General features: G+C 38.4%; 1 protein-coding gene across 2 annotated transcripts; it reads right to left on the reverse strand.

The window, feature by feature from the left end:
- Positions 1 to 1,080: 1,080 nt before the first annotated feature.
- SAMD8 (sterile alpha motif domain containing 8) lies at positions 1,081 to 19,273 on the reverse strand. Of its 2 annotated transcripts, none has more exons than XM_021532667.4 (7): positions 19,124 to 19,273; positions 17,782 to 17,934; positions 11,104 to 11,708; positions 9,258 to 9,353; positions 8,453 to 8,570; positions 7,513 to 7,663; positions 1,081 to 6,636 (listed from the first exon to the last, which is right to left on the reverse strand). In XM_021532667.4, the coding sequence occupies exons 3-7, from the start codon at positions 11,676 to 11,678 to the stop codon at positions 6,332 to 6,334; spliced, it is 1,245 nt and encodes a 414-aa protein (XP_021388342.1). In that variant the 5' UTR covers positions 11,679 to 11,708; positions 17,782 to 17,934; positions 19,124 to 19,273; the 3' UTR covers positions 1,081 to 6,331. The 2 variants fall into 2 exon arrangements, with proteins under 2 accessions (XP_021388342.1, XP_021388340.1); XM_021532665.4 differs by having other exon boundaries at positions 11,104 to 11,711.
- Positions 19,274 to 22,220: the final 2,947 nt, after the last annotated feature.

Consider the following 22,220-nt stretch of genomic DNA (forward strand, 5'->3'; position numbering starts at 1 on the left):
TATCTGTTTAATTTGCCAAAAATACCCCACAAACCTGTAATATCATGAAATTATTTGAATCAAAAAACTCTCGAAGGAGTCTTTGTGATAAGACTTTTAATGAAGTGGCAAAATCCAGTAAAATTTCAGGTTAATGTTATCAGCCCCTTTCTGGCGCTTCCATTCGCACATCAGAGATTCCTTAGTGGACAGTCACCTCTTGCATATTTTTTGTACTCCACATGAGCTTCATTCTCCACTCTCCTTCACAATATTTATGAATTCCTATTGCCTATATCGCCTAAAGACCCTTCATCAGCGTTACTGTAAGCAAAGCAAACTTGCTGCCTGCTGTTGTCTCCTCTTCTTCCTTCTGCCCCTTCTCTTTAGGGCTATTAGCCTCCAATTAGAGTACTTGAAAATCTATCAGTGATCAAGAGACAGATTCAGTTTTGATGACTTCATGTAGCAGAGCGAGGGGGAGAAAGAGTGATTTTTTAAAAATATTTAGATTGAATGATGAATACTTGTTTGAAAAGCATTGCCTCTTTCAAACCGATCTTGCATTCTGTGGCACTAGAACTTGAAAAGAACCTTTTGATAAACTAGTGACACTATTAGAAAAAAACAGACCTGTTACCAAATTGGCTGTCAATATTTTGCCCAAGTCAAATTACTTCTGTGAACAGTCCAGTGAGTACTTATCCTATCCTAGTATCAAACTTCATACAATTTTGACAGCAACAGGAATTTAGTATTTGGCAGCTGTTTCCCTGTTCCAGGGAAAACCAGTAATTTTACCAGAATCTGTCACAGATCAGTGCCAAAACAAAAAACAAACCCATTATAGGTAGCTGAAAACTTAAGACCACAGCTGTAAACCTGTAATTCCTGCATCACCCAGAACAGTTACTTATCCAGAAATGATGTATATGCACATATTTATAACAAATTCCCACAGCATGTGTCAATTATTTTTTGTCAGCATTACTTCCATACTGAAGCAAAACCTCATAACACCATCACACCTATGCTCAGAAATACTTTCACAGTCACAGCACTGAGACAAGCCATCATTTTTCATATAAAATAAATCAAGCATTTGTCATCTTTCAAATATTTTATTTTAGTATTTTTAAATATGTTTAACACAACAAAGATATAAAACAATATATTAATTCAATCTGAGTTTAGAATCAAAACATTATTTACTTATTTACAGTATTCTACACTTCACTGGCATACCTTCTAGCCATTAGATAACACTATTTTCTCAGTCAGGACAAAACTGAAGTAACAGTTCTTTGTGAAAAGCCATGTTTCTACATCCTTATTATGTTAAGTACCATGTACAATGCAGTTTGTGGTTTCTCAAATTTTACAAAATTTCTCATTTTTTGACAAAACTGAACTGAAAGAGCAAAACTAAGTTACAGTTAATATTTTTAACTACACAGTCAGGGCCAACAGGTCAGGTTACTGTTCTCCACATTAATCACCTTAAGTTCTTATACACTTAGTACAAACTGGCTTTTAAAACGTGCATGCCACTGAATTATGTACATAATACTCAATGCAAATTTGTTAGGATACAAGTGGTAAGTCTGCAGGATACTGCTATATGGAAGGTTCAGTGTTCATAATACTGTAGTGTTTGAGGAGTTGTGAGGATTTTTCTGTGGTTTTCTTCATATAATGAACAAGACATCAGTAGGTTCACTCCAAAGAACATTTTCCCCCCAGGAATGCTGTTTCAATTAGAATAGTGACAAGGTCAAACATAGATCAGAAATATTTGGTATTTTATAATTTCATAAACCAGTGGTCTATCAAATAAACCTTATTGTTGAAGTCTAAAGCACAAGATAATTCCAAGGGAGAGATGAAAAGACTATGGTGGTTTTTGAAGTTACAGGTCAGATTTCTAAAAAGGTACTCATGGTTATTTTAAAAAATATCGCTATTGTCTGTAGATTACTGCAAATTCTCCCTAACTTTTCAGTAGGAATTACATGGACCTGACGAGAAACTATCACAGTTGTTTTAAGTTCTTTTTGTTACACTCCAGGTCCATAAAATCTATTGTTTAGGTTTTTGAGTTTGTTTTTTTTTCCATGACTGATGTCTGAAAACCAAATGGGCTTTCATACATCAAAAATCTAGCTAAACAGCAACGGACAAGTATAGCACTAAGCACACAGGCAATGGTTAAAAAACAAGGAGGTATCAATTGCTGCAAAAGACTTTTACTGGCATCTGAGCCCAACTCTTTCCCCTTTACTCTCTTTTTGACACTACATAAGATTTAGCTGTACAGAAAAGAAGATTATAGGAACCTGTGCTTTTATCCTCCTTAGAGAATTTTAGTATCTAAATTACATTATTTAACATGCTTGCACGAAAAATAACTTTTTTCTTCAAATCATTTAACTGACCCTTGCTTCTTAAAGCAGGTCATTATCAAAGTTTTATTCAGTCTTTTGATTTTTGACAGATTTCTTCTTTCAGAACCCAGTTAAGTAGCAATTTCTTTTAAATTCTACTGGAATGTTTTCTTCTACAGTAGATAGGAGGGGAGACATCAGAGAAAATAAAAAAGAAAGTGACATTACCTATTCCCCTTACTGTACCAGTATACCACACAGTATCCACTGGGCCTTATAAAAAAAATGTTTAAACTAAAATGGTAATCCTCACTGAAGTCAAGAGTATTTAGTAATTTGCTTGAAGTTAAGCATACAAGTCAAGCAGTGCACTTCTGGGATCCAATTCTTGCTAGTCTTGGACATTTAAATACTTCATGCCTATCTACATTTCTGTACTGACACTTTGAGTGATACCATGTTTGCCACTGGACATGAAGATAAATTTCATATGGAAGCTTTCTATATCATTGTTCAAGATCAGTTGGAGAACCCTGCTTAAAGATCCTTTCCTCTAAGTTTTTGTCAGTCTAATCAGAATTTGTTAAAAACCACATCTATGAAAGTCTAACTCTGTGCAGGTGTAATGCCACAACCCACTTTAGAGATCTTTCAGAAATTAAAAACTAAAGGCAAAAAGTTTAGAAAAGCTATTAAAAGAAACTGTCATAAGGTTCAAAAAACCAAGAAAAAGGATGGGGGAAGAGCCTGTGTGTCTATCACTTGCAGGTATGTGCATACATATCCCTAAACTTATAAGGAAGAGCTCATCCCTATTGCCAAGTCTCAAATATTACTAAATTTGCTAAGCTAGCAAAAAAAAAAAAAAAAAAAAAGTGACCCTCCCCTTCTTTTGTATCTATGGTTACTAATTTCAGACTTTGCTGCTTGATTTGTTTGTGCACTCTGTAGTAGTTACGTTGCTGAGACACTTGCACTTGCTGCATTACACAGTAATTAATTCATTATTCTAGGAACAGATTATGTGGGCACTCAGACCACAGAAGACAACTTAGCACAGAAGAGGTGCAAACATGTTAAAGGAGAGCAGTGGTGGCATGTGAACATTAAGGAAGACATCTCTGAACATACTAAGCATGAAATCCAAGGCCCAAGGTGCTCTGCTGCCTTTACTTAAAAGTGCTTCTCAGCAACAGAAGCAGCAAAATGCTTTAAAACACTGACTCAAAAGGAGGTACAAAATGCTAAGCCTATCACTTACCTGCAACTTGTTTCCATCTAATTAACAATAAAGCTTACATTCCCAACTTTACAGACTGACCTGTGCTCTCTTGCAAGCAAGATCATATTTTTCTGTCTTCTATCAACTTCAAGCTTTCCTCTTGCATGTTTATAGACAGACAGACACAATGAACTTCCGAAACAGCAGAGGACAATTACCCTGAAAATGTTTCAATCCACTTCAATGCTAACAAAACCAACCATTTTATATTACTTTTTCTGGACTTAGGTATCTACCATCAAGGGAAACAGCACAAAAGAACAATCTTCTTTTAAAAAACTGACAGACAAGGCTGATTTAAAATGCAATTTACTTAATGGAATTTGAAAATTAAATTAGAACAAAGAATCCTTACGTTTCAATGTATATGAACTTCACTACAAAAAAATATTGAAATGATAGCTTTACTTTCTGTAAACATTGTTACACTGGACTGTACTTGAAAATTCTCCTGCATGTCTAAGTTGCAGAATAGTATTTCAGTTTAGATGCAGTTATGCCAGTTACTACTCAAATGGTCATTTTCAGAGTCAACAGCTTTGCAAGTTTAATTGCATACCTCTCCATATAAGCCAGATTACAATCCTGCACATCCTGAGAACAGATGTTTCCTAGAATTTAGAAAAACAGCATTCATAACTGTGTGCATTGCAAAGGCAAATATAAGTTAACAAACAGAGATCTTTCATTATAAAGTCTCAAGAGGAATGTTCAAATTGCCTTTCTGAAATCAGAAAGTTAAGAGCAGCAAATGGCAAGTCTTTAAATCTTTCAGAATATTTTCTCCTTTTTTTAAGTGTAAGTATACTCCCCCAATTTGGATGGCAAAAGCCATCAGGCTATGGTAGATTGAACAATATAGTATTAAACCTGCAATTATGCTAAAAAAATTGGAATGTTACAAATATAAAAATCTCTGTAATAGTACAGTGTACATGTGCTCATTACAGTTGGCAGAGATACTCCAAGATGCATAATTCTTCTGTGGAATAGGAGCTAAATTAAGTTACAAAGGTAATATACTATGAAGAGTGTAAGGTAGTCAAGTTAGTACAGTCAAGGTTAATAAAAGGAATAAAATACAGCAAGGAGTAACCCACAGTACGTTACAAGCCCCCAAACACAAAACCTTTTAAATTCCAAGTGGATTCATTTCTATGCACACACAAGTACATAGTGCCCATTAAGTCAACTTGTACCAAGCTGGGAATATTTTGTGTAACTTTCTAAAGCTGACTTACACTACATTTGCACATCTGAAGTTGCAATAATCAAATTAAAAGGCCTATGCCATTTTTATGATTTTGTACGTTGTACCTATCAGTTTTCATTTGGCACAAATCTAATTTCAAGGCTCTACAGACAACTTTAGTATTGTCCCTTTACAATCCACTGCCTAAGAGATCACCAACCCTTGTGTGACCCTGCTCATGCATTATGGACTGAGAGTGTTGGTTTGAGCTTTTGGGGGATGCTTTGTTGTGGGTTGTTGTTTGGTTTTTTTCAACAAGCAAAACTCAACTCTTTATGGTATCTTTCAGGGTAGTAAATGAGCAACTTAATTTAAGAACTAGCCTCTTTTCATAGTTGTTAGAAAAACATATACTGTGTTTATATATATAACCAAATATACTGTGCATATATATATATATATATATATATATATATATATATATCTCCAGAGAAATTCACCTTATTGTTGACACCAGAGTGCTAAAACATACATCAACATGAGCACTATTGCCAATACTCACTATTATTACTATCCCTGAAAGAGTTACTACATGCATTTTCCCCATCCATTTAGAGGACAGTAAGATACACGAAGACAACTGTTCTGTTTTTCCAACATTAAAGAACTGCTCCTGAAAAGCATGCATGAGTTTGGGTATAAAGCAATTAAGACCACACAAAAGTTACTTTGTGGCTTTAAACTCACTAAAGCTAAGTTTACTTTCCGTAGATGTTCCACTTAATGTAACTCATTTAAACGCAAAAGGGAAAACTTTCAAGTGCTAGAACAACCATACAGACAACTGATAGACTAGACTAAATAAGTTCTCATTAAAAAATATCATCACTACACAGCCACAAGGCCAACCTTCATTTTTGGCAACCTGTATGCAGACAATTTATACTGTCAAGACTTGTAATTTAACAGTTAAGAGACCCTCTCAGCATGGAACTCTCCTGTTTTCTTCATTATGACACAGACCTCCTCAATCTTTAAATATACAGAGTTTGTTTTAAAAATTACATTTATGACTGCTTTCAAAGAAAAGCTTTATAAAGTTTTAATTTTTTTGTCAGTAGATATAAAGGCTAGCACTCGGGTAACAAAGATTATCTGGACCTGTAAAGGGTGTGTTATATACAATACATATTTCAGGTTAACGTTCCATAAACATTCACACAGAACCTTACCAAGGGTAACAGTATTCTGGTTTATATTCGTGCTTCACTGATAGCCTTTACTCATCCCTGCATTGTTTTCTGTTTTCACAAGGAGAAAACAAAACACTTCCCTGTAAAGTAAGGAAAGACCATTTTATGGCTAAGAATCCAAGAAACAAGGCAAGGAGGAGATCATGGAGTGAAAAATGTTACTTGACTTCCCCCTTGTAGCTAGCTTTGTAGGATCTTAGCCATAATGCTTCATAAAAATCTGAACTGACCCACACAGTCTTCAACCAATTAATCTTTTTAGTATAGTAGGTTTTGAAAAGGGCCAGCAATATTCATTGGGAACAGTACCATTAACATTGCATTCAAAAAAAGAAAACATTGGAAACCATATCCTTGCCCTCCTACTCTGATGATATGCTCTAGTATTAGCCAATGTATGGTAATACAAAAAGAGCCTTGTTGTGATGTAAAAGGCAATGAAGACATCTATAGAATAATGTTCATGTGCAGCCAAAATGAAGAAGATTCCAAAGAGATTCAGGACCCAGGACAAGGTGTGCAAGAAGTTCCAGCTCCTTGGTGTATCTGGAAGAAAACAGAAAGTGCTTAACCTTGACTGTCTCAAAATGCAGGCCTAGACATTCCAAGTTTGTATACAGATTTTTCATCCAAAATGAGATTAAATTACTCTCTTCATTCAAAACTTTTGTATACAGGTCCAATAAATCCAACAAAAGCACCACGTAAGTTATAGATCTCTATCAATTCATTACTTCATTTACAAATGCTTTTCTGGATTAACAAGAGCATCCTTAAATGGTTTAGCACCCTGCAAATCAGAATTCTTAGTTCAACCAATTTATTTTAATCAAAATCACATCTTTTCTATGTTACAAGGAAGAAGATGCAATGAAAGCTACATTACTGTGATTGCAGTCATTACATCATAGTTGAACTCAAACTAATTATCTTTGCTTGCTGTAACATGTATCAAATCACTGTTGGTGTTTACAGAAAGCTACTGGTGCTTCATATATTCTCACTTGCTATGGGGTTTGGTGTTTGGCTTTATGGATTTTACTAAATGCACAGAAACCTCACTAGGTATTTTGGCTGACAGGAGTCAGTGGCAGATACCTAGGGAAGGGAATAGTAACAGACAATCCTAAGTATCTTCCCAAGTATTCTCCCAGTAGCAAGCCAGGAATTCTAATTTCTTGGCTCACATGTTCATTGAAAAGTGCCTTATTCCTCCTTTCCTCACTGTGACTTGACTGTCACAAACCTGAGAAAGAGCAAAGCAATCCGAATTTTTATTGTTTGCTTAAATGTTACAGTTTGAACTTTTTGAGGAGGTCAAGGAGCAGATATTCTTAATACTTAAGGACATTCAAATGTTTACACTCTCACACCTCTGTACATATTCTTAAGGACATTTAAGTATTGACACTCTGTACTCACATTCTGTGACAAAGAAGTTGAGCATGGTCAGGACAACAGTGTGACCACTGAACATATAATCTCCACATGTATGCACTCCAGTCAGAGTCATTCCAAAGCCACTCCATATTGCAAATGCCCGCTGGAGTTTTGCCCAAACATTGCCATACAACTGAAAAACAGTGATATTAACCTTTACTAAGTTCCAATTCCACTGCCCAAACAGTATATCCCTAAAGTTAGCTGTACTGCACTATGTTTGTTTAATACCACTTATCATGTTGCATCTTTTATTAAAATGCAGGTTAGCACATCTTTGGATTTCACCATGGCAGTGAGTCACATTAGTAACTACAATTACTAATTGTATTCAACATACCTCTTATGAATACTGGAATTTAGAGCAAGTATTTTATTCCAAGTGATTTACCCACACAGCCTGCCACCTTTTTTTGAATGTGTTCAGTCTCCCAAATGTATCATTATCAAGCTTTCCATTTGTTCAGCTCAAACCTCTCCTAACTAAAAGTTAGGATGAAATCATAAAATCCCATGCTCTAAGAATATCCCTTATGAGAAGGGTTGAAATAATAATAGTTTGTTGGGTTTTTTTCCAAAACCATGCAACCAACAAAAGAAAGAAGCAATTCCCTTTCAGTCTTTCTTCATGAAGTTAGTAGCTTAAGTGCACCCACCTCTTTGAATGTTTTACAGTGTGAAACATTCTGAGCACCCTTCCCCAAATAACCATATACTCTCCAGAGTGGCAAGTGCTTCTAAGACCCCCAGGGATGTTTGCCTGCCTGTGCTAATTAATGCAAAACAAGGAAACAGGAGAGAAACATGATGCTCTTAAAAAACACACGTCTAACACTATGGTTACAACAATCTTAATCATGTCTTAAATATTTTTTTACAAAAGGAAACAGGAAAAATAATTTAAAGCACTTGAAGTTCTTACCTTTCCAGTACACTGCAAGTGCTGTCCTGGCACCGAGAGTGAGGTAACAAACATTGTAATGCAGCGTAATAGAAACACTGTCCCCATGAGGCTGCACAGCCTGCGCAGCAGTATAGATCTGGGAAGAGCACACAGCAACTGAGATCAGGGAAGTTATGATAAAAACATTTCACCTCACTCCACCTTAATCCCATTAAGTCCTGTCATCATCACTGCAAGTTCCACAACATTTTTTTTTTTCCAATGAAGTAGTACTGTAAAAATAAGGTTCCACATGACAGGGTGAGACATTATAACAAGCTAACTGTCACCAAAAGGTACAGCTCCACCTCTGCAGCTACTCTTGTGCTAGCTTTGGCACTCATACCTTCTGTTGGCAAGCTGATAAAATTCAATGAACCCGGGAAAATTTAACTTAAAATATGTATGAAGACAAATGCATTTTCTATCCCTCTGTGAACTGCCAGGCTGGTTCAGACATCCTGTGGCAATTAATTCTTGTAGCACTTTCTTATATACAAAACAGTTATAGCCTGAGTGTATATACTGACAACTCTCTGAAATACATATGTTCTGAAGGAAAGTATTTATAAATATGGTAGAAAAGTAAATTCAGATAATTCCTTTGATAGATTCACAAGCCATCATTCTTGATTAAATCCTCCCTAATCAATTTTAACAGCAACATAATAGGAATTGACAAGATTCGTACAAAATGGAACTTCTTAAACAATCATAATAAATTCTTGTTATGGTCTTTTCTCTGCATCAAAGTACCAGCTAATTTGGATTTTATAAAATCTACCTGTGTTTGTGAAGCAGAAGAACCAAGAGCCAAATGTAGCAAAGAATTACACCACATACTTCAGTCATAGCAAAAGCCCATGGTATCCTAGGGACGCTAAGAAAAAGACAAAGCAAGAAAATTAATACAAAAGCTTAATTTTTTTCTCAGTCTTGGTACTGAAAATAAGGGTATGTGAAGTTCTAACCTCAAAACTAATTTGCATTCATCTGACAACAGTATAAACTGCAGCCAAAAATACTTTTGTTAGGCTGAATGAAATAGAACTTGAAATGTATTCAGTTCTGTTATCTCCTTCCTAATAATGTGCTTCCAGTTTACACAGAAATCACTAAGGGAAAATCTCTAGTATGCTCTCTTAATTTACATGTGACTTACTAACAGGATGTGTTCCTCTACTATTGTTTCACACAACCTTTTTCATTCTGACAAAAACTTGCATCATGTCAATTATGCTGCTTATGCTTGCAAGAATGCCATGACAATGCAATGAATTAAATGCTGCAAGGCCAAAAACATTAAACACTTGTAATGAAGCAGAACTGCAAAAAAAAGTATCAGGGAAAATAGAAATTGTTTTCAAAACTTCAGTGATAATCACTACATGAAAACATTTCAGCCTTCGCTGTCAAAAGATCTAAGACCTTGCCCTCATAAGGCACCAGTAACAATTTCCACTCTTCAGTCACCAAAATACAGATCAACAGATTTCAAGAGAGGCTGATCCTTGCAGTTTTTTGCTCCCCCTGATACAAAGGGGTAGCAAAGCACTCAAATATGAGCTTTGTAGTAATCCCCTGTCATTGTTCCGTGAGCTGCTGCTTTCTGGCCTCCCCCATCCTCCTGCGCACTGAATACCATGGGAGCACCCTGGGAACAAATTCCAGTAATGCCACAGCTCCTGTTCTTGCTCCCCTCTTACACTCTGCTGGACGTGGTCTGTCCTTGAGGAGTTATCTACAAATTTATGGAAGATTCTGCACACTTATTCAAATGATTAGAGTATTACTGACTTCTTGGAAACCATTAATGAAAATGGAAATTACTGGCAGGAACAGGAAGATCAAAAAGGCTGAACTTTTTAACAGTTTAACTCATCTTTTAAAACTCTCTAGGCAGTTAAGTTCTCCATGGTGCAAGTGCACTTTCTCAAAAGGAACATTTATCCTCTATTAAACTGGTTGTCAATGACCAGAATTTGACCTTTGCCGTTGTGTCTCTTCTATGCCTGAAGTGAAATATTTTCTTTAAAAAACCGAACAGGTACAGCATAAGTCACAACAGTGGTTTAACAACCTGTTAAAAGAGATCCTGGTCTCTTCATTGAACTTCAGAGTTTTCCTAGACCATCTTCAACAAGCTGACAGTGGGAAGACAGTAAAAATACAGTACCAATGCTGTTCCCTTTCAATTTCCTTGCTCACTCACAGACTAAAATATTCCTTAATCCAAAGGTTTTTTTTATATCAAGACACTTTAAGCTTCATGGCAGAAACTGGATTTCAGAAAATGCATATCTGTGCCAGCTGACCATCACACTTTTTACCAGAATGCAAGGATGGATAAATTACTGTGTTGTAATGAGTTTAAGATGTACAACTAAATATAAACTAGGTAGAACAACCGCTCAATTTATTTTCCCCTAAAACCAAATCTCTGCATCTAACTGAGCCTCAATTCCATCTCAACAGAAGGACTTACTAGACTTTTATTACTATTTTGCAAAGGCATCTTCTAGAGCACACGACACTTTCTTCCAGAGCATATGAAACTTTGAAAACAGAGAAAAGACAGCCTATGTTTTAACCATCACATTACTATTTTGTTTAGAAAGAAAATGTCTTACCTATCTAGAAATATGTCTGGCAGAGGTGGATATGTTTGCATGTCAGGCACTCGCTCGTGTACTATCACCATGACAAATGATGTAAAGCCAAACACTATGAAGACATACACACAACTTAAAACTGTCTTCCAGTACTCTGGGTCCAGTCTTCGTGTGGCATGTTTGTTTTTTCCATTTGCATATTGATACTGATCACCATTCAAGTCAGTAATTGGTCCATCATAGTCCCGAGGTACTTCACCATTACAAAACCAATCTGCCCCCTGTAGTGAGCCAGCTGGGCACACTGTGCCAGCGTGGCCATCACTGGTGTAACCCAGCTCTTCCAGGACGTCGACATGCTGCTTCTGCAGCTTGCGGATGGACAACATCAGCCTCTTGATATCCCCCAAGATTTTGATTTCCAGAGGAGGGGATCGCAAGTCATACTCGGTAAGTGTCAGCAGGGTAATTCCATCTAGCCTGTGTCTGTTGCACAAAAGATCCACGTATTCACAGAAGCCTTCTTCCTTCAGCCACTTGGCCACGTTCTTGGTAGTCCAGCGTCGAATGCAGAGCTGGTTATTGCCCGCCATCCTGCCCCCTTATCCGCCGATCACACTGACCTGCTGCACAGAGACAACACCAGAGTGCTTAACACACATCACTGACGTGCCACTGTCTGTTGTGCAATTTTAGATGCTTAATTAGCCCAACACATTTTACATAAGAGGCAGCTAAAAAAACAGATCTAATTTCTAAGGTAAGTAATATTAAAATGACATTTTTTTATTCAAGAAAAACTAAGATTATCTCATTTGCTCCTAAACAGAAATCTAAACTTTCCAAGAAACAGAATATTTCCTAGATGTATTCAGTACACAGTTCTAATTTTGTTATAAATAAATAAATAAATCCCACTTTGTTAATTACATTAGGCAATGAAAATCAAATACTATTCTTTAAATACCAGCTTAATCATTAGACTTTTCCACTGTTTGCAGTTCATCAACTACATGAGCAAGTATAGCCAGCAAACACACAAAACTGAATTAAAGCTGAAACAGTACATTTCAATACAGTTCAATATATCCCACTGTTTTAAAATACATACTGAAGCTATGATGACATGACATTCCCCCACTCGTTCCAAGTAAACCTAAGCCTAGATATCTGCAATAGTATTGAGCTGAAGTATCTTAGTTGTATGACGATGGTACAACCATCCTATTTCTTTGTTTGATCTCGGTAATTAAGATACTGAATTGTGAATCCTTTAAAATACACAGCTTTCAAAAATTACATTACTAGAAATGAAGCACTGGTTTATGCTTCAAAGCATTTTTAAAATTGATGTGGTAGTAGATAGCATACTAACACACCAAAACCAGAAGAGTTGTATTCTCTTCATACAGATTTCTCAATAATTGTGTTCATTACTCTAGAATATTGCGTGAAGGAAGGAGAGACAGCTCAGCAACATTTTAGTCACATGGTGGTGACAAATCACCAGAACAACAACCAGGGAAAAAGTTAACCACAGGACACTATGTGGAACATGACAGAACTCTGAAAGGCTACCAGTGAAGTAAAAGCACTAAAACGTTTATGCAATATTGAAGACCCACAGCAGCAGAGAATGGATTTGTGCATAATTTATACTTGGTGGCTCATGTACAGCTACCATCTAAGAAACAGCTACAATTTCACAGCTCTTTTGTACTCAAAAAACAGTCTAGCTAACTTCAATCGTGCCAACCAAATCTCGGAAAATACAAGGCACTACAATAAACTGCTGCCACATTATTCAAGGCTTTCAGAATGAAAGCAAAGAAAAAGTGTATTTAATCTATTATTTAGCTTCTGTCTATAGTAAACTCAAACCCATATGAATATTCAGCACAGTTCTCCATCTTTTTCAGGAGTACAGCTCTTCCAAAAACAGAACATCTTTCCTTCTCACTTCTTTTTTTAAGGAGGTACAATACCCATTGTGCTCTTAATATAATTACTGGGTGCAGCGTTTTCTTCTGCCTTTCATCCAGCAGAACCACAAACTATTTTATACTGTATCAAAGAATATTCAATTTCCCAAATGAGATTTCCCAGCAGTGAAAAATTAATATTTTAGAAGAAAAATGAGCACACAAATCACACTTACCCTTCTAAAATAATTAAGGGCATGATACTTCTTAAGATATTCTCTCAGGATTTGATTGTATATTAAGAACATGTACTTAATTCATTGCTAAAACTTCTCAATACTTCACACACTGTCAATAAGTACATAAGTTTTAATACTTTGATTTAAATAGTTGCCCCCCCCAAAAAAAAAAATTACTAGAATATCTGCATATGCTATATGCTTCCTTCTCCATATAAAAGGGTATTTTCTCATTTTTATGTTATCTTACTATTTTTGAAACTGTAGCTCAAAAATAACTGTAATAATTATTTTGGTTATATGGCTAATAAAATAAACTATGACATTTAATTCAGTTAAATATCCCGGCCCACTCCCCCCTGCAGTGGGATGGAGGGAAGAACTGTAAAAATGTAAATCCAAGGGGTTGATATAGGAACAGTTTAATAATGGTAATAAAGTAAAATACAGTAATAATAACAGTGGAAATAACAAAGAGAGAAGAACAACTCCCGAGAAAGACAAGTGATGCACATTATAACTGCTCAGCACCTGCTGACATTTGTCCAGCCAGTTGCCCAGCAGTGGTCAGCCCTCTGGGCCAACCTGCCCCTCCATTTATATACCAAGCATGGTATGGAAGGCTCCTTTAGCCAGGTTCAGGTCAGCTGTCCTGGCTGTGTCTCTACCAGCTTCTTCTGCCCCTCTCACTGGCAGAGCAGGGGAAACCAAAAACTCTTTGACTTAAGGTCAGCACCACTGAGCAACATCTAAAACATGAGTGTATTATCAACATTGTTCTTACACTAATCCAAAACATCCAGTAAAAATAAACAAACTTGAGTTGCCTATCTGAACTTCCAGCTTTCTTTACTCAGAAATAAAAACTGAAAAAAAAGTTGTTAATCACAGTGAGTTTTATAACATAGTAATCATGATGGGTTTTCTAAAGGCAGTGAATGTCAACTCACCACAAATACAATCAATTTACTGATACTGTCATGTAATCAAAGCAACTTCTGAGAACAAAGGCAGGAAACTGTCCCTAACCTAAGAGAATTCTATTCATGTGTTACAAGTCAAGTAGCCTAACAGCAGCCTAGTCTTCCTTCATCTGGCATTGCTGGAATGAAAATCAACCCTTACTAAAGGTGCAATAAAAGTAACCTTACAACACTGAATGAGCACACCCATCAAAGGTCACTATGGGCTGGACCTGAGAGAAAGTCTCCATTAACCTCAAGATGCAACTGATAGGACTTGCTCTGTTTTCAAACACTGCCAACAAGAGAACACTTAACCAATTGGAAAATATAAGGAAATGACCACAAAACTCAAATTTAAAACATTCGACAGAGCAGGTAGTTAATTTTGTCTCAACAGCAACAGGTAACTCATTTTTCAATGACAAAGAAACTTCTTAAACCCTGAAACTGCCTTCCCTTTCAGACTACTCAACTGGTGATAATTTTGTGGTTTAAAGAGTAAAAGGCACTTTCCCTAATAATCCTAACACCTGGAATACAGTACAGATCCCTGTGTGCAAGTGCTCCTGTTCCTTTTTGAAGCTGAAGAATGCTGCATAACTTTTACAGCACTAGACTGCTATGTAAGAAGGCAAGTCCCCTAGATAACTGAACCTATATTCTGAAAGGAAACATCTCTGGTAACTACTTTGCCTTCCATATTACTAGTTTTATCACTAAACTAAATAATGGGTAACATTATTTAATGATGAGTAACACACATAAGTAGCACAAAGCAAGCATAGACTTGAGCATCAGAAGGTAAAATATGCTTTTCACCTGACATCAGCAATGTCTGTAACTAGTTAGTTGATTATTTTCCTGGTACTGTGACTTAACACTAAGCAAGCCTGTCAACAGTATGTACTGTGTGTCCCATTTTAGTGCACCAGCTTTTCAATTAACAGCATGAACACAAATGCATATGAACTTCATATGTATAAGTATTTACTTTTTAAAAAGAAAAACATTACTTTGTGAGTCATAAATATTCCTACAATTTGGCTGTGGCATCTTAAGTAATAAGATGCCTCTGAGAGGTTGACTATACCCTAGATGACAGCAAAATTTCCTAGATGTATATATAGAGAAAATTAATCTCCCTCAACATGATTGTCCATGATTCTATCATGTTCCCATCTACTGAATTGCTGCCAGTCAACCATTAATTCCCTAACTTTCCTAGCTTACAGACTTTGAGACTGTATAGAGGTAAAAGTGTGGAAAGTTGAATATGCTTATGACTACTCTAGCCAAGGAAAAGTAGCATTAACATCATCACAGTAACATTAGCCTGCAAACTTGATTAGAGCAGAGTCATAGCTGAAGGGTTAAGCAACCTAGTTAGGTCTGCAGCAGTTAGCAGAGTGCTGACTGGTTTTGTTTATTCTAGACACGCAAGTAAAATCTCTGCTAGCACCATTATTGCTTTACCACCTACCCTCAGGAACCTGGGAGAGCATCACCCCTTGATATTTTTTCCCCCGAGATTCAATTACCACTATCCTGGAGAGGAATTTTAGGAAGGATGATGAAGAACTACCAGATCTCAAGTGATTTAACCTACATTTCTATGTGAAGGTTTCAAACTGCAGTTTCAATACATGCCATAGCAACTCAGACCCCCCCTTTGCTGGCACATCCCTCACCTCAGGGGAGAGGCTGTTCCCTGTAAAGGCTGCTACTTCACCCAAGTGGACAAGGCCCATGTTGGTGGCCTTGGTTTCCCAGCACAAAAAAGCTACACAACAACATGTGCTGAGCCAGCCTGCAATAATAAGGCTACTGTCACGCACCAACTTAGCAATGCTGTGCTGGAAAAAGAACACACAGCACTGCCTTGTTATGTAGCACAAGGCTCAGCTACTCCGCTGACTCTGACTTACATGAGAAGCTTGTCACCTGTTCTTCCTGGAAACTCTAAATTCTTCCGTGCTTATTTAAAGCAAACAGCACCAAAGATTTCACTGCCATATAGCATACAGTGGCTCAGTCCTTACTTTCTAAATGCCACCAGATACACATAATACAGGAGGTATCTTGTAAGCAGGACAGAAAGAACACATGCAAAAACAATACATGATTCTTTAAGAGTTTTTAAATACAGTGGCTATTATACTACATATAAAATTGATCAAACACAGAACAATGTCCACCATGAGACAAAAAAATGGTATTTTCCTGAAGCAAGAATACAATAATTTCAAATGCATAAATATTGCTGTAAAACTTGCATTGAGTTTTAATTAGTGACTTTGGTATCATAAGTGAGATGATCAGCAGTAGCTTAACTGTACTCAAATGTATTAGTGCTATGCATGAAGGTAACATAAGGGATTTCAAAGTAATACTAATTTAGTAAGGAAGATGAGCTTTTTGAGAATTATTTATCGAAGTGCAGCTTGTGGATCAAATATAGCTCTGTATTCTTAGCAGTCTTTATGTTGAGACACCTCTATGCAAAAGTGACAGCAGCTACTACAGAAAGTCCTGGAAGTTAAACGTTTGTCTTAAGAACCACTAAGTACATTTACATATTGCATCAAAATGAACAGAATACATACTGCTCCCTGGCTCTTACACCTCATTTAAGCTAAACAGGTTGTATTATACTCAAGTGAACATTAAGAGCAGCTCAACTCCTAATCTACTAACCAGCTAGCAAAACAAATTTTTATACTACTGCCATAATTCAAGGCACACACAAGTGATTTTTAAACAACTGATCAAGTACTCTGCCACTTATCTTAGAATGGCATTCACAGTATTTCACTATTTGACCAAGTTCTTGAACATTTTACAAGCTAAATATCAGGTGTCGAGTATTTTTTCTCGTTTCAAGTAGTGTATCCCTTCTGTAACAGAATGTTGGCTACTCTTTATCCCTATACAACTTAGGAGTAACAACTCAAGTTTCTTTCTACCCTTTTCTTCCCACACCCTCATCTTACAATAGATTTACAATAGGAGAAGATACGAACAAACTCTCCATCCAAATGAATACCAGAACAATATCTGAAGTGAAACTGTGTTTCATCTTACTCTCCATAGCCATTTACAAACTGATCTTTCTGGTCTAGTGAAAATCTAATAGCCTTCCTCATTGTAGATGCATTAAAGTAAGTAAGAAATAAAAAAACTTCTAAAAGGTATGTGGTTATCAAACAAACATACACAATGTTATATGGTTAGTGGACCAGCTAAGTAGGCTGCAAAAGCAAGCTCTGTACAAAGAAAAGCAACAGTGTGGAACTCAAAAGATTACAATTCCTAGGCCAACCTGTATTTTAATAGTATCCTACTAAAATAAACCCCTGACCAGACAGCAAAAAGAATATCACATAGAAGAGCAAACAAAATAATTTAGAATGTTTGTGCTTTGCAGTATTAAACAACAAAACCTTATAAAACTTCCCAAAATTCCTTTCACTTGGTACAAAAATCACTTCACACTAATCCTACAGGTTAGTTCCACCTTTCTTCTACATTACAGAAAGTAAAAGGAAGAAAAAGACACAGCCATTTCCTTACCTCTGATATCCGGCAAGAAGCACCCCCTATCAAACAGGAGGGGCACTCAAATGCCAGAAAATGTCTTCTGAGCTCTTGCCACTCCAGAGCACAGCATGATCAGCTGCTCTGTGGAGGTGGCACAGACACCGTGTCCAGCTGCACAAGGGAGCTCTGTGGAGACAGAGCAGACATTAGACAAGCTCAATCTTGCCATCAAGTCATCTTACAAAACAGAATGAGCGTTGCACATGTAAAATTTTTATAAAATTAATTTTGCAAACTAAAGCCTCTAATACAAAACCATGAGACCACTTCAACTTATTACAAATGTTAACATTAACACTACCTCTCACTTACCTCTTCCATTAACTTAGGGAGTTGGAAAAACCTACCTTTTTGAAGTGTTGAGGTTTATTAATAGCAATCAGCAATAGCTAAGTGAATAAGGCCACATAATTAATCAGTAATATAGATTTAAGAGACTGAGTGGGTAACAGTGCCAGTAGTTTCAATTTCCTTATGCTCAGGCCCTAAACTTGCACACCCTCCCCACAGGCAGACCCCACCATTTAACCCTGAAACTCGAAGAGCACATGCACAAACCAGTAACAGCACTGTTCCATGCTGCCTTGTTAATAATCAAATCCTACATACTCAACAGCATTTTTATTCAAAACTGACCATTTTGTCCTCAGAAATCATACCGATTTTATTGAAAAAAGTAATAAGAGTATCTATTTCTACCGGGTACAATCGTTTTGTTATCTCACTGTAAGACTGACACAAAGCATCTTTTCCAGGAACGATCTGTTTGCTGCGGAGGCTGACGCGGGAATCAGAAACCACTCGGGTCCCCTCTGCCCCCACAACGCAGCGCACCGGGCCCGCAGGCCGCGACCCCGCTGCCGGCCCCGTCCCCGCCCCGTGCCCGGCCCGCAGCTCCGCACGCCGCTCCTGAGGCCGGCAAAGTTCAGCCCGCCAGCGGCACGGCCGGGCACAGGGCTGACCCCTCCGGCCGGGCAGCGCCGGCGGCATCGCCCAGCGCGCAGCTGGAGCTGCCGGCCGGGCGCTCCCGCTCGGCAGAGATGAGATGCGATGTGCCGGGCCGGGCCGTGCCGGGCCGGGCGGGCGCGGTAATTACGGCAGGGCGGATTTTAGCGCGGACACGCAGCACGGGGGGCTCGTCTTCCCCCCGTAGGCGAAGCTGCTCTCCTCCCACGCAGCTCCGCGGCGGGGCGGCCCTTTCGCCCCGGGACCCTGGGGGTTCACGCCGCAGCGGGGACAGCGCCGGGGACCCGCGGGCAGGGAGGGTCCCGGCACGGGCCTCCCGGGCAGGGCCCCGCGGCTCGCCCCGCCTCACCTGCCGCCGAGCCGCGGTGCCGCCGCGCCGGCGGCTCCTCCGCGCCCTGCCCGTGCCTCCGCCCGTGCCTCCGCCCGTGCCTCTCCTCGGCGGCGGCGGCCACCGCCACCCCCCATGCCCCGTCCGGAAGCGGCGGCGGCAGCGCCGGCGGGCGGCGGCGGAAGGGGCGGGGCGGGCGGAAGGACGGGGCCCCTGCCGGGACGGGCTGCGGGCGGTGCGGGGCTTGGAGTCCGTGCGGCGGCGGGTATCCCGTCCTTCAGCTCAAAGCACGTACCGGGACGGAATAACAGAGGAAACTTGCAGGACCCTCGTACTGTCAGGCCTCGTATCAGGCAGTCATTACAAAGCATTTCAGTTGCACCCTTGTTCTTTACCGATGTCTGTATGAAAAAGCACTTAGCCGACGGCAGTCGGTCATTTATGCAGGGGATCCAAAGCACAGATGTGAGCAGCACTCGTGACTTCGGGAGCTCCATAGTCTACAAACACTACAAATGGAGAGCATAGAAGGAGACAGACAAAGTAGAAGCAAATCCCTCCAGAAATAAATTTATTTTGGATACCAACTGGCTGGGGTAGCTGCCAGCCCTTTGCAACTCTTCGAGGAACAGTCAGAATTTGTTTTTGTTGATGATGTAATTACTAGGAGGTTCGAAACAAGTCTTAAGTTGTAGCTTCAGTTGAAATAAAAGGAGTTGCCAGTGTATCCATGAAGTCAATGACACTGCCTTTTCAGAGAAAGTGGCCTTGAGATCCTTGTTCTAAAAAAAAAAAAAAACCAAAAAAAACCACAAAAAAAAACCCCACCAAAAACAGAAAACTACTGCAAAATTTATATACTGCTATAGTGAAACAAGAAAATTTGCATTTCAAGATTCTGCAAAGCTAAGTCAAGTTGTCAACTCATCAAGCAATCCTATGCAAATATGCACTCTTGTACTATCTCAATTGTAATGGACTATCTACCAGATATTCAGAAGAGAAACTGTGAAGAACACCTCTCAGAAGGTATGAGAACACCTGCTCCTTTCCACAAGCCTTGATACTGGTTCAAAGATGCTTATCTCTATGCAATCTGTCCTGTCCTGCTTTTCTTTTTTACACTAAATGATCTGTAGTTTCCCAAAATGAGTTCCTGAAGTTGGAGGATGTGTTCCACCGTTTTTGCCAGTTTAGTAGCATCTGCAAACAATGTAGGAATCAAGTGCAATTTCAGTCCTCACAATGTTTTCCTTCTTTGCCTTTAAGCACTAGATGAAGAACTGACGAATCTGAATTCTTCAGTGACAAACCGTAGAACACATACATATAAATCTGAAAAAAAATAAAATGGACCTTGTCTTCCTGTTTATAATGTCTCAGTTAATAAAGCTGGTTGAAAATTGAAGTCATTTTGCTTACTCCAGGTCCACATATTTATATTAAAAAAAACCCTAGCATTTATCTGACAAGGAAAACAACATTACAGGAGAGCAAGGCAACTAAGTTAAACAAGAATTTGTGCTTCTCTATTATGTGCATTCTCTACTGTTTTTGACATTAATTCTTCTTCAGCAACTGGCACTCAATCATAACTTTTTGCACACTTCCATGTGCCAAGTTGGTACCATTTATAATACATGGCTGCATTTGCTTCTATCTGAACAACTGGTTTAAACCAAAAATGTAAAAATAAGCACAAACCAAAGTTAAAAATTGCTGCTAAAGCAAGCATAGCAGGCTACAGAGCTATCTCATCATGGAATAGGTCACTGTGACAGCCTTAAGCAGGTGTCCTGAATCTAACTCATCATTTGGGATCTCATTCTTTTCATGGGAGGTACCAGGAAACTGCTGCTTTCTTCAGAGTGATATGGTTTTGTTGTTTTATTTTATATATAAACATGCACTAGGGTCTATCAGCTCACTAGATTCCAGGAAGGAAACAAAAATGGAAGCAGAAGTTTCCTAACCCTGTTTCCCTATGCTATAGCAAAACCAGCAATTTACATTAAAAATGACATTCCAAATTCAGTCTCCATACTTTAGCAGTCTGGGTTGGAAAATGACCTGTATTTAGACATGCATGTTAATCCAGGACTACCTGAAGTTTACAGGTCCTAAGGTGTGTTATTCCAGCAACAGGTTTCCATGCAGGGAGCCCCTGGCTAAGAGCTGCATCCAGAGCGAAGGTGAAGAAGCCAGCCAGACACATATGCAGTGGAGAGCAGCCTGAGCCTGGCTGGGCTGGCTTGCAGAAGCGATTTGTGACAGGACAAGGAGTAATGGCCATAAGCAAACACACAAGAAGTTCCACCTCAACATGAGGAAGGACTTTATGTGGAGGTTGGAAGAGCACTGGAACGGGCTGTCAGGAAGAGCATGGAGTCCCCTCTGGAGACATTCCAAATGCACCTGAATGTTCTTGTGTCACCTGCTCTAGGTGACCCTGCCTTCACAGGGAGGATGGGCTGGATGATCTTCAGGAATCCCTTCAAACCCTAACGAATCTCTGATTCTGTGAACTTCAGCACTGGAAAAAAGCTTGATGGTCAGTTTCTATTTCAAGCTACCATTGCTAATAGCATTTTTCTTCTCTAATTTCATCATCTAGCAAATATTTTGAAAATTACTAAATAAGCTTGCACAGAAAAGTAATAGAGCATAATTTAAAACTTGTAATACTTAGATATGTAATAGCCGCTTAGTTGTTGCACTTCAAAACTGAAAACTACTTCTCCTTGCTAACGTTTAATGTTCTTTAAAAGGGTGAATTATCTGAATAGTTGGTGCTTTATTTAACAGTAATTTCCAACAAACCTCATTCCGTCACTTTGAGTTATGTCACTTCACGCCATGTAACACGAAGGCATTGATGTAAGTTTGACAGGCAGTGCCAGTGCTGACAAGTCAGTTTGAGAATTTATGACAAATTATATGCTACAGATATTTTTAAAACAGCTGTGGATTTCCAAGGAAAAAAAGTATTTCAAATATGTAATAACACTGATGTATCTTTAGATTGAAAACAATTTATTCAATTCACATAGTTATATTGATTTAATGCTCAGGCTGACACTTAATGCAATAAAAGAAAGGAAAATTATATCAAAAATTC

This window comes from Lonchura striata, chromosome 6, assembly GCF_050655825.1.
Source record: "Lonchura striata isolate lonStrDom1 chromosome 6, ASM5065582v1, whole genome shotgun sequence".
NCBI lineage: Eukaryota > Metazoa > Chordata > Aves > Passeriformes > Estrildidae > Lonchura > Lonchura striata.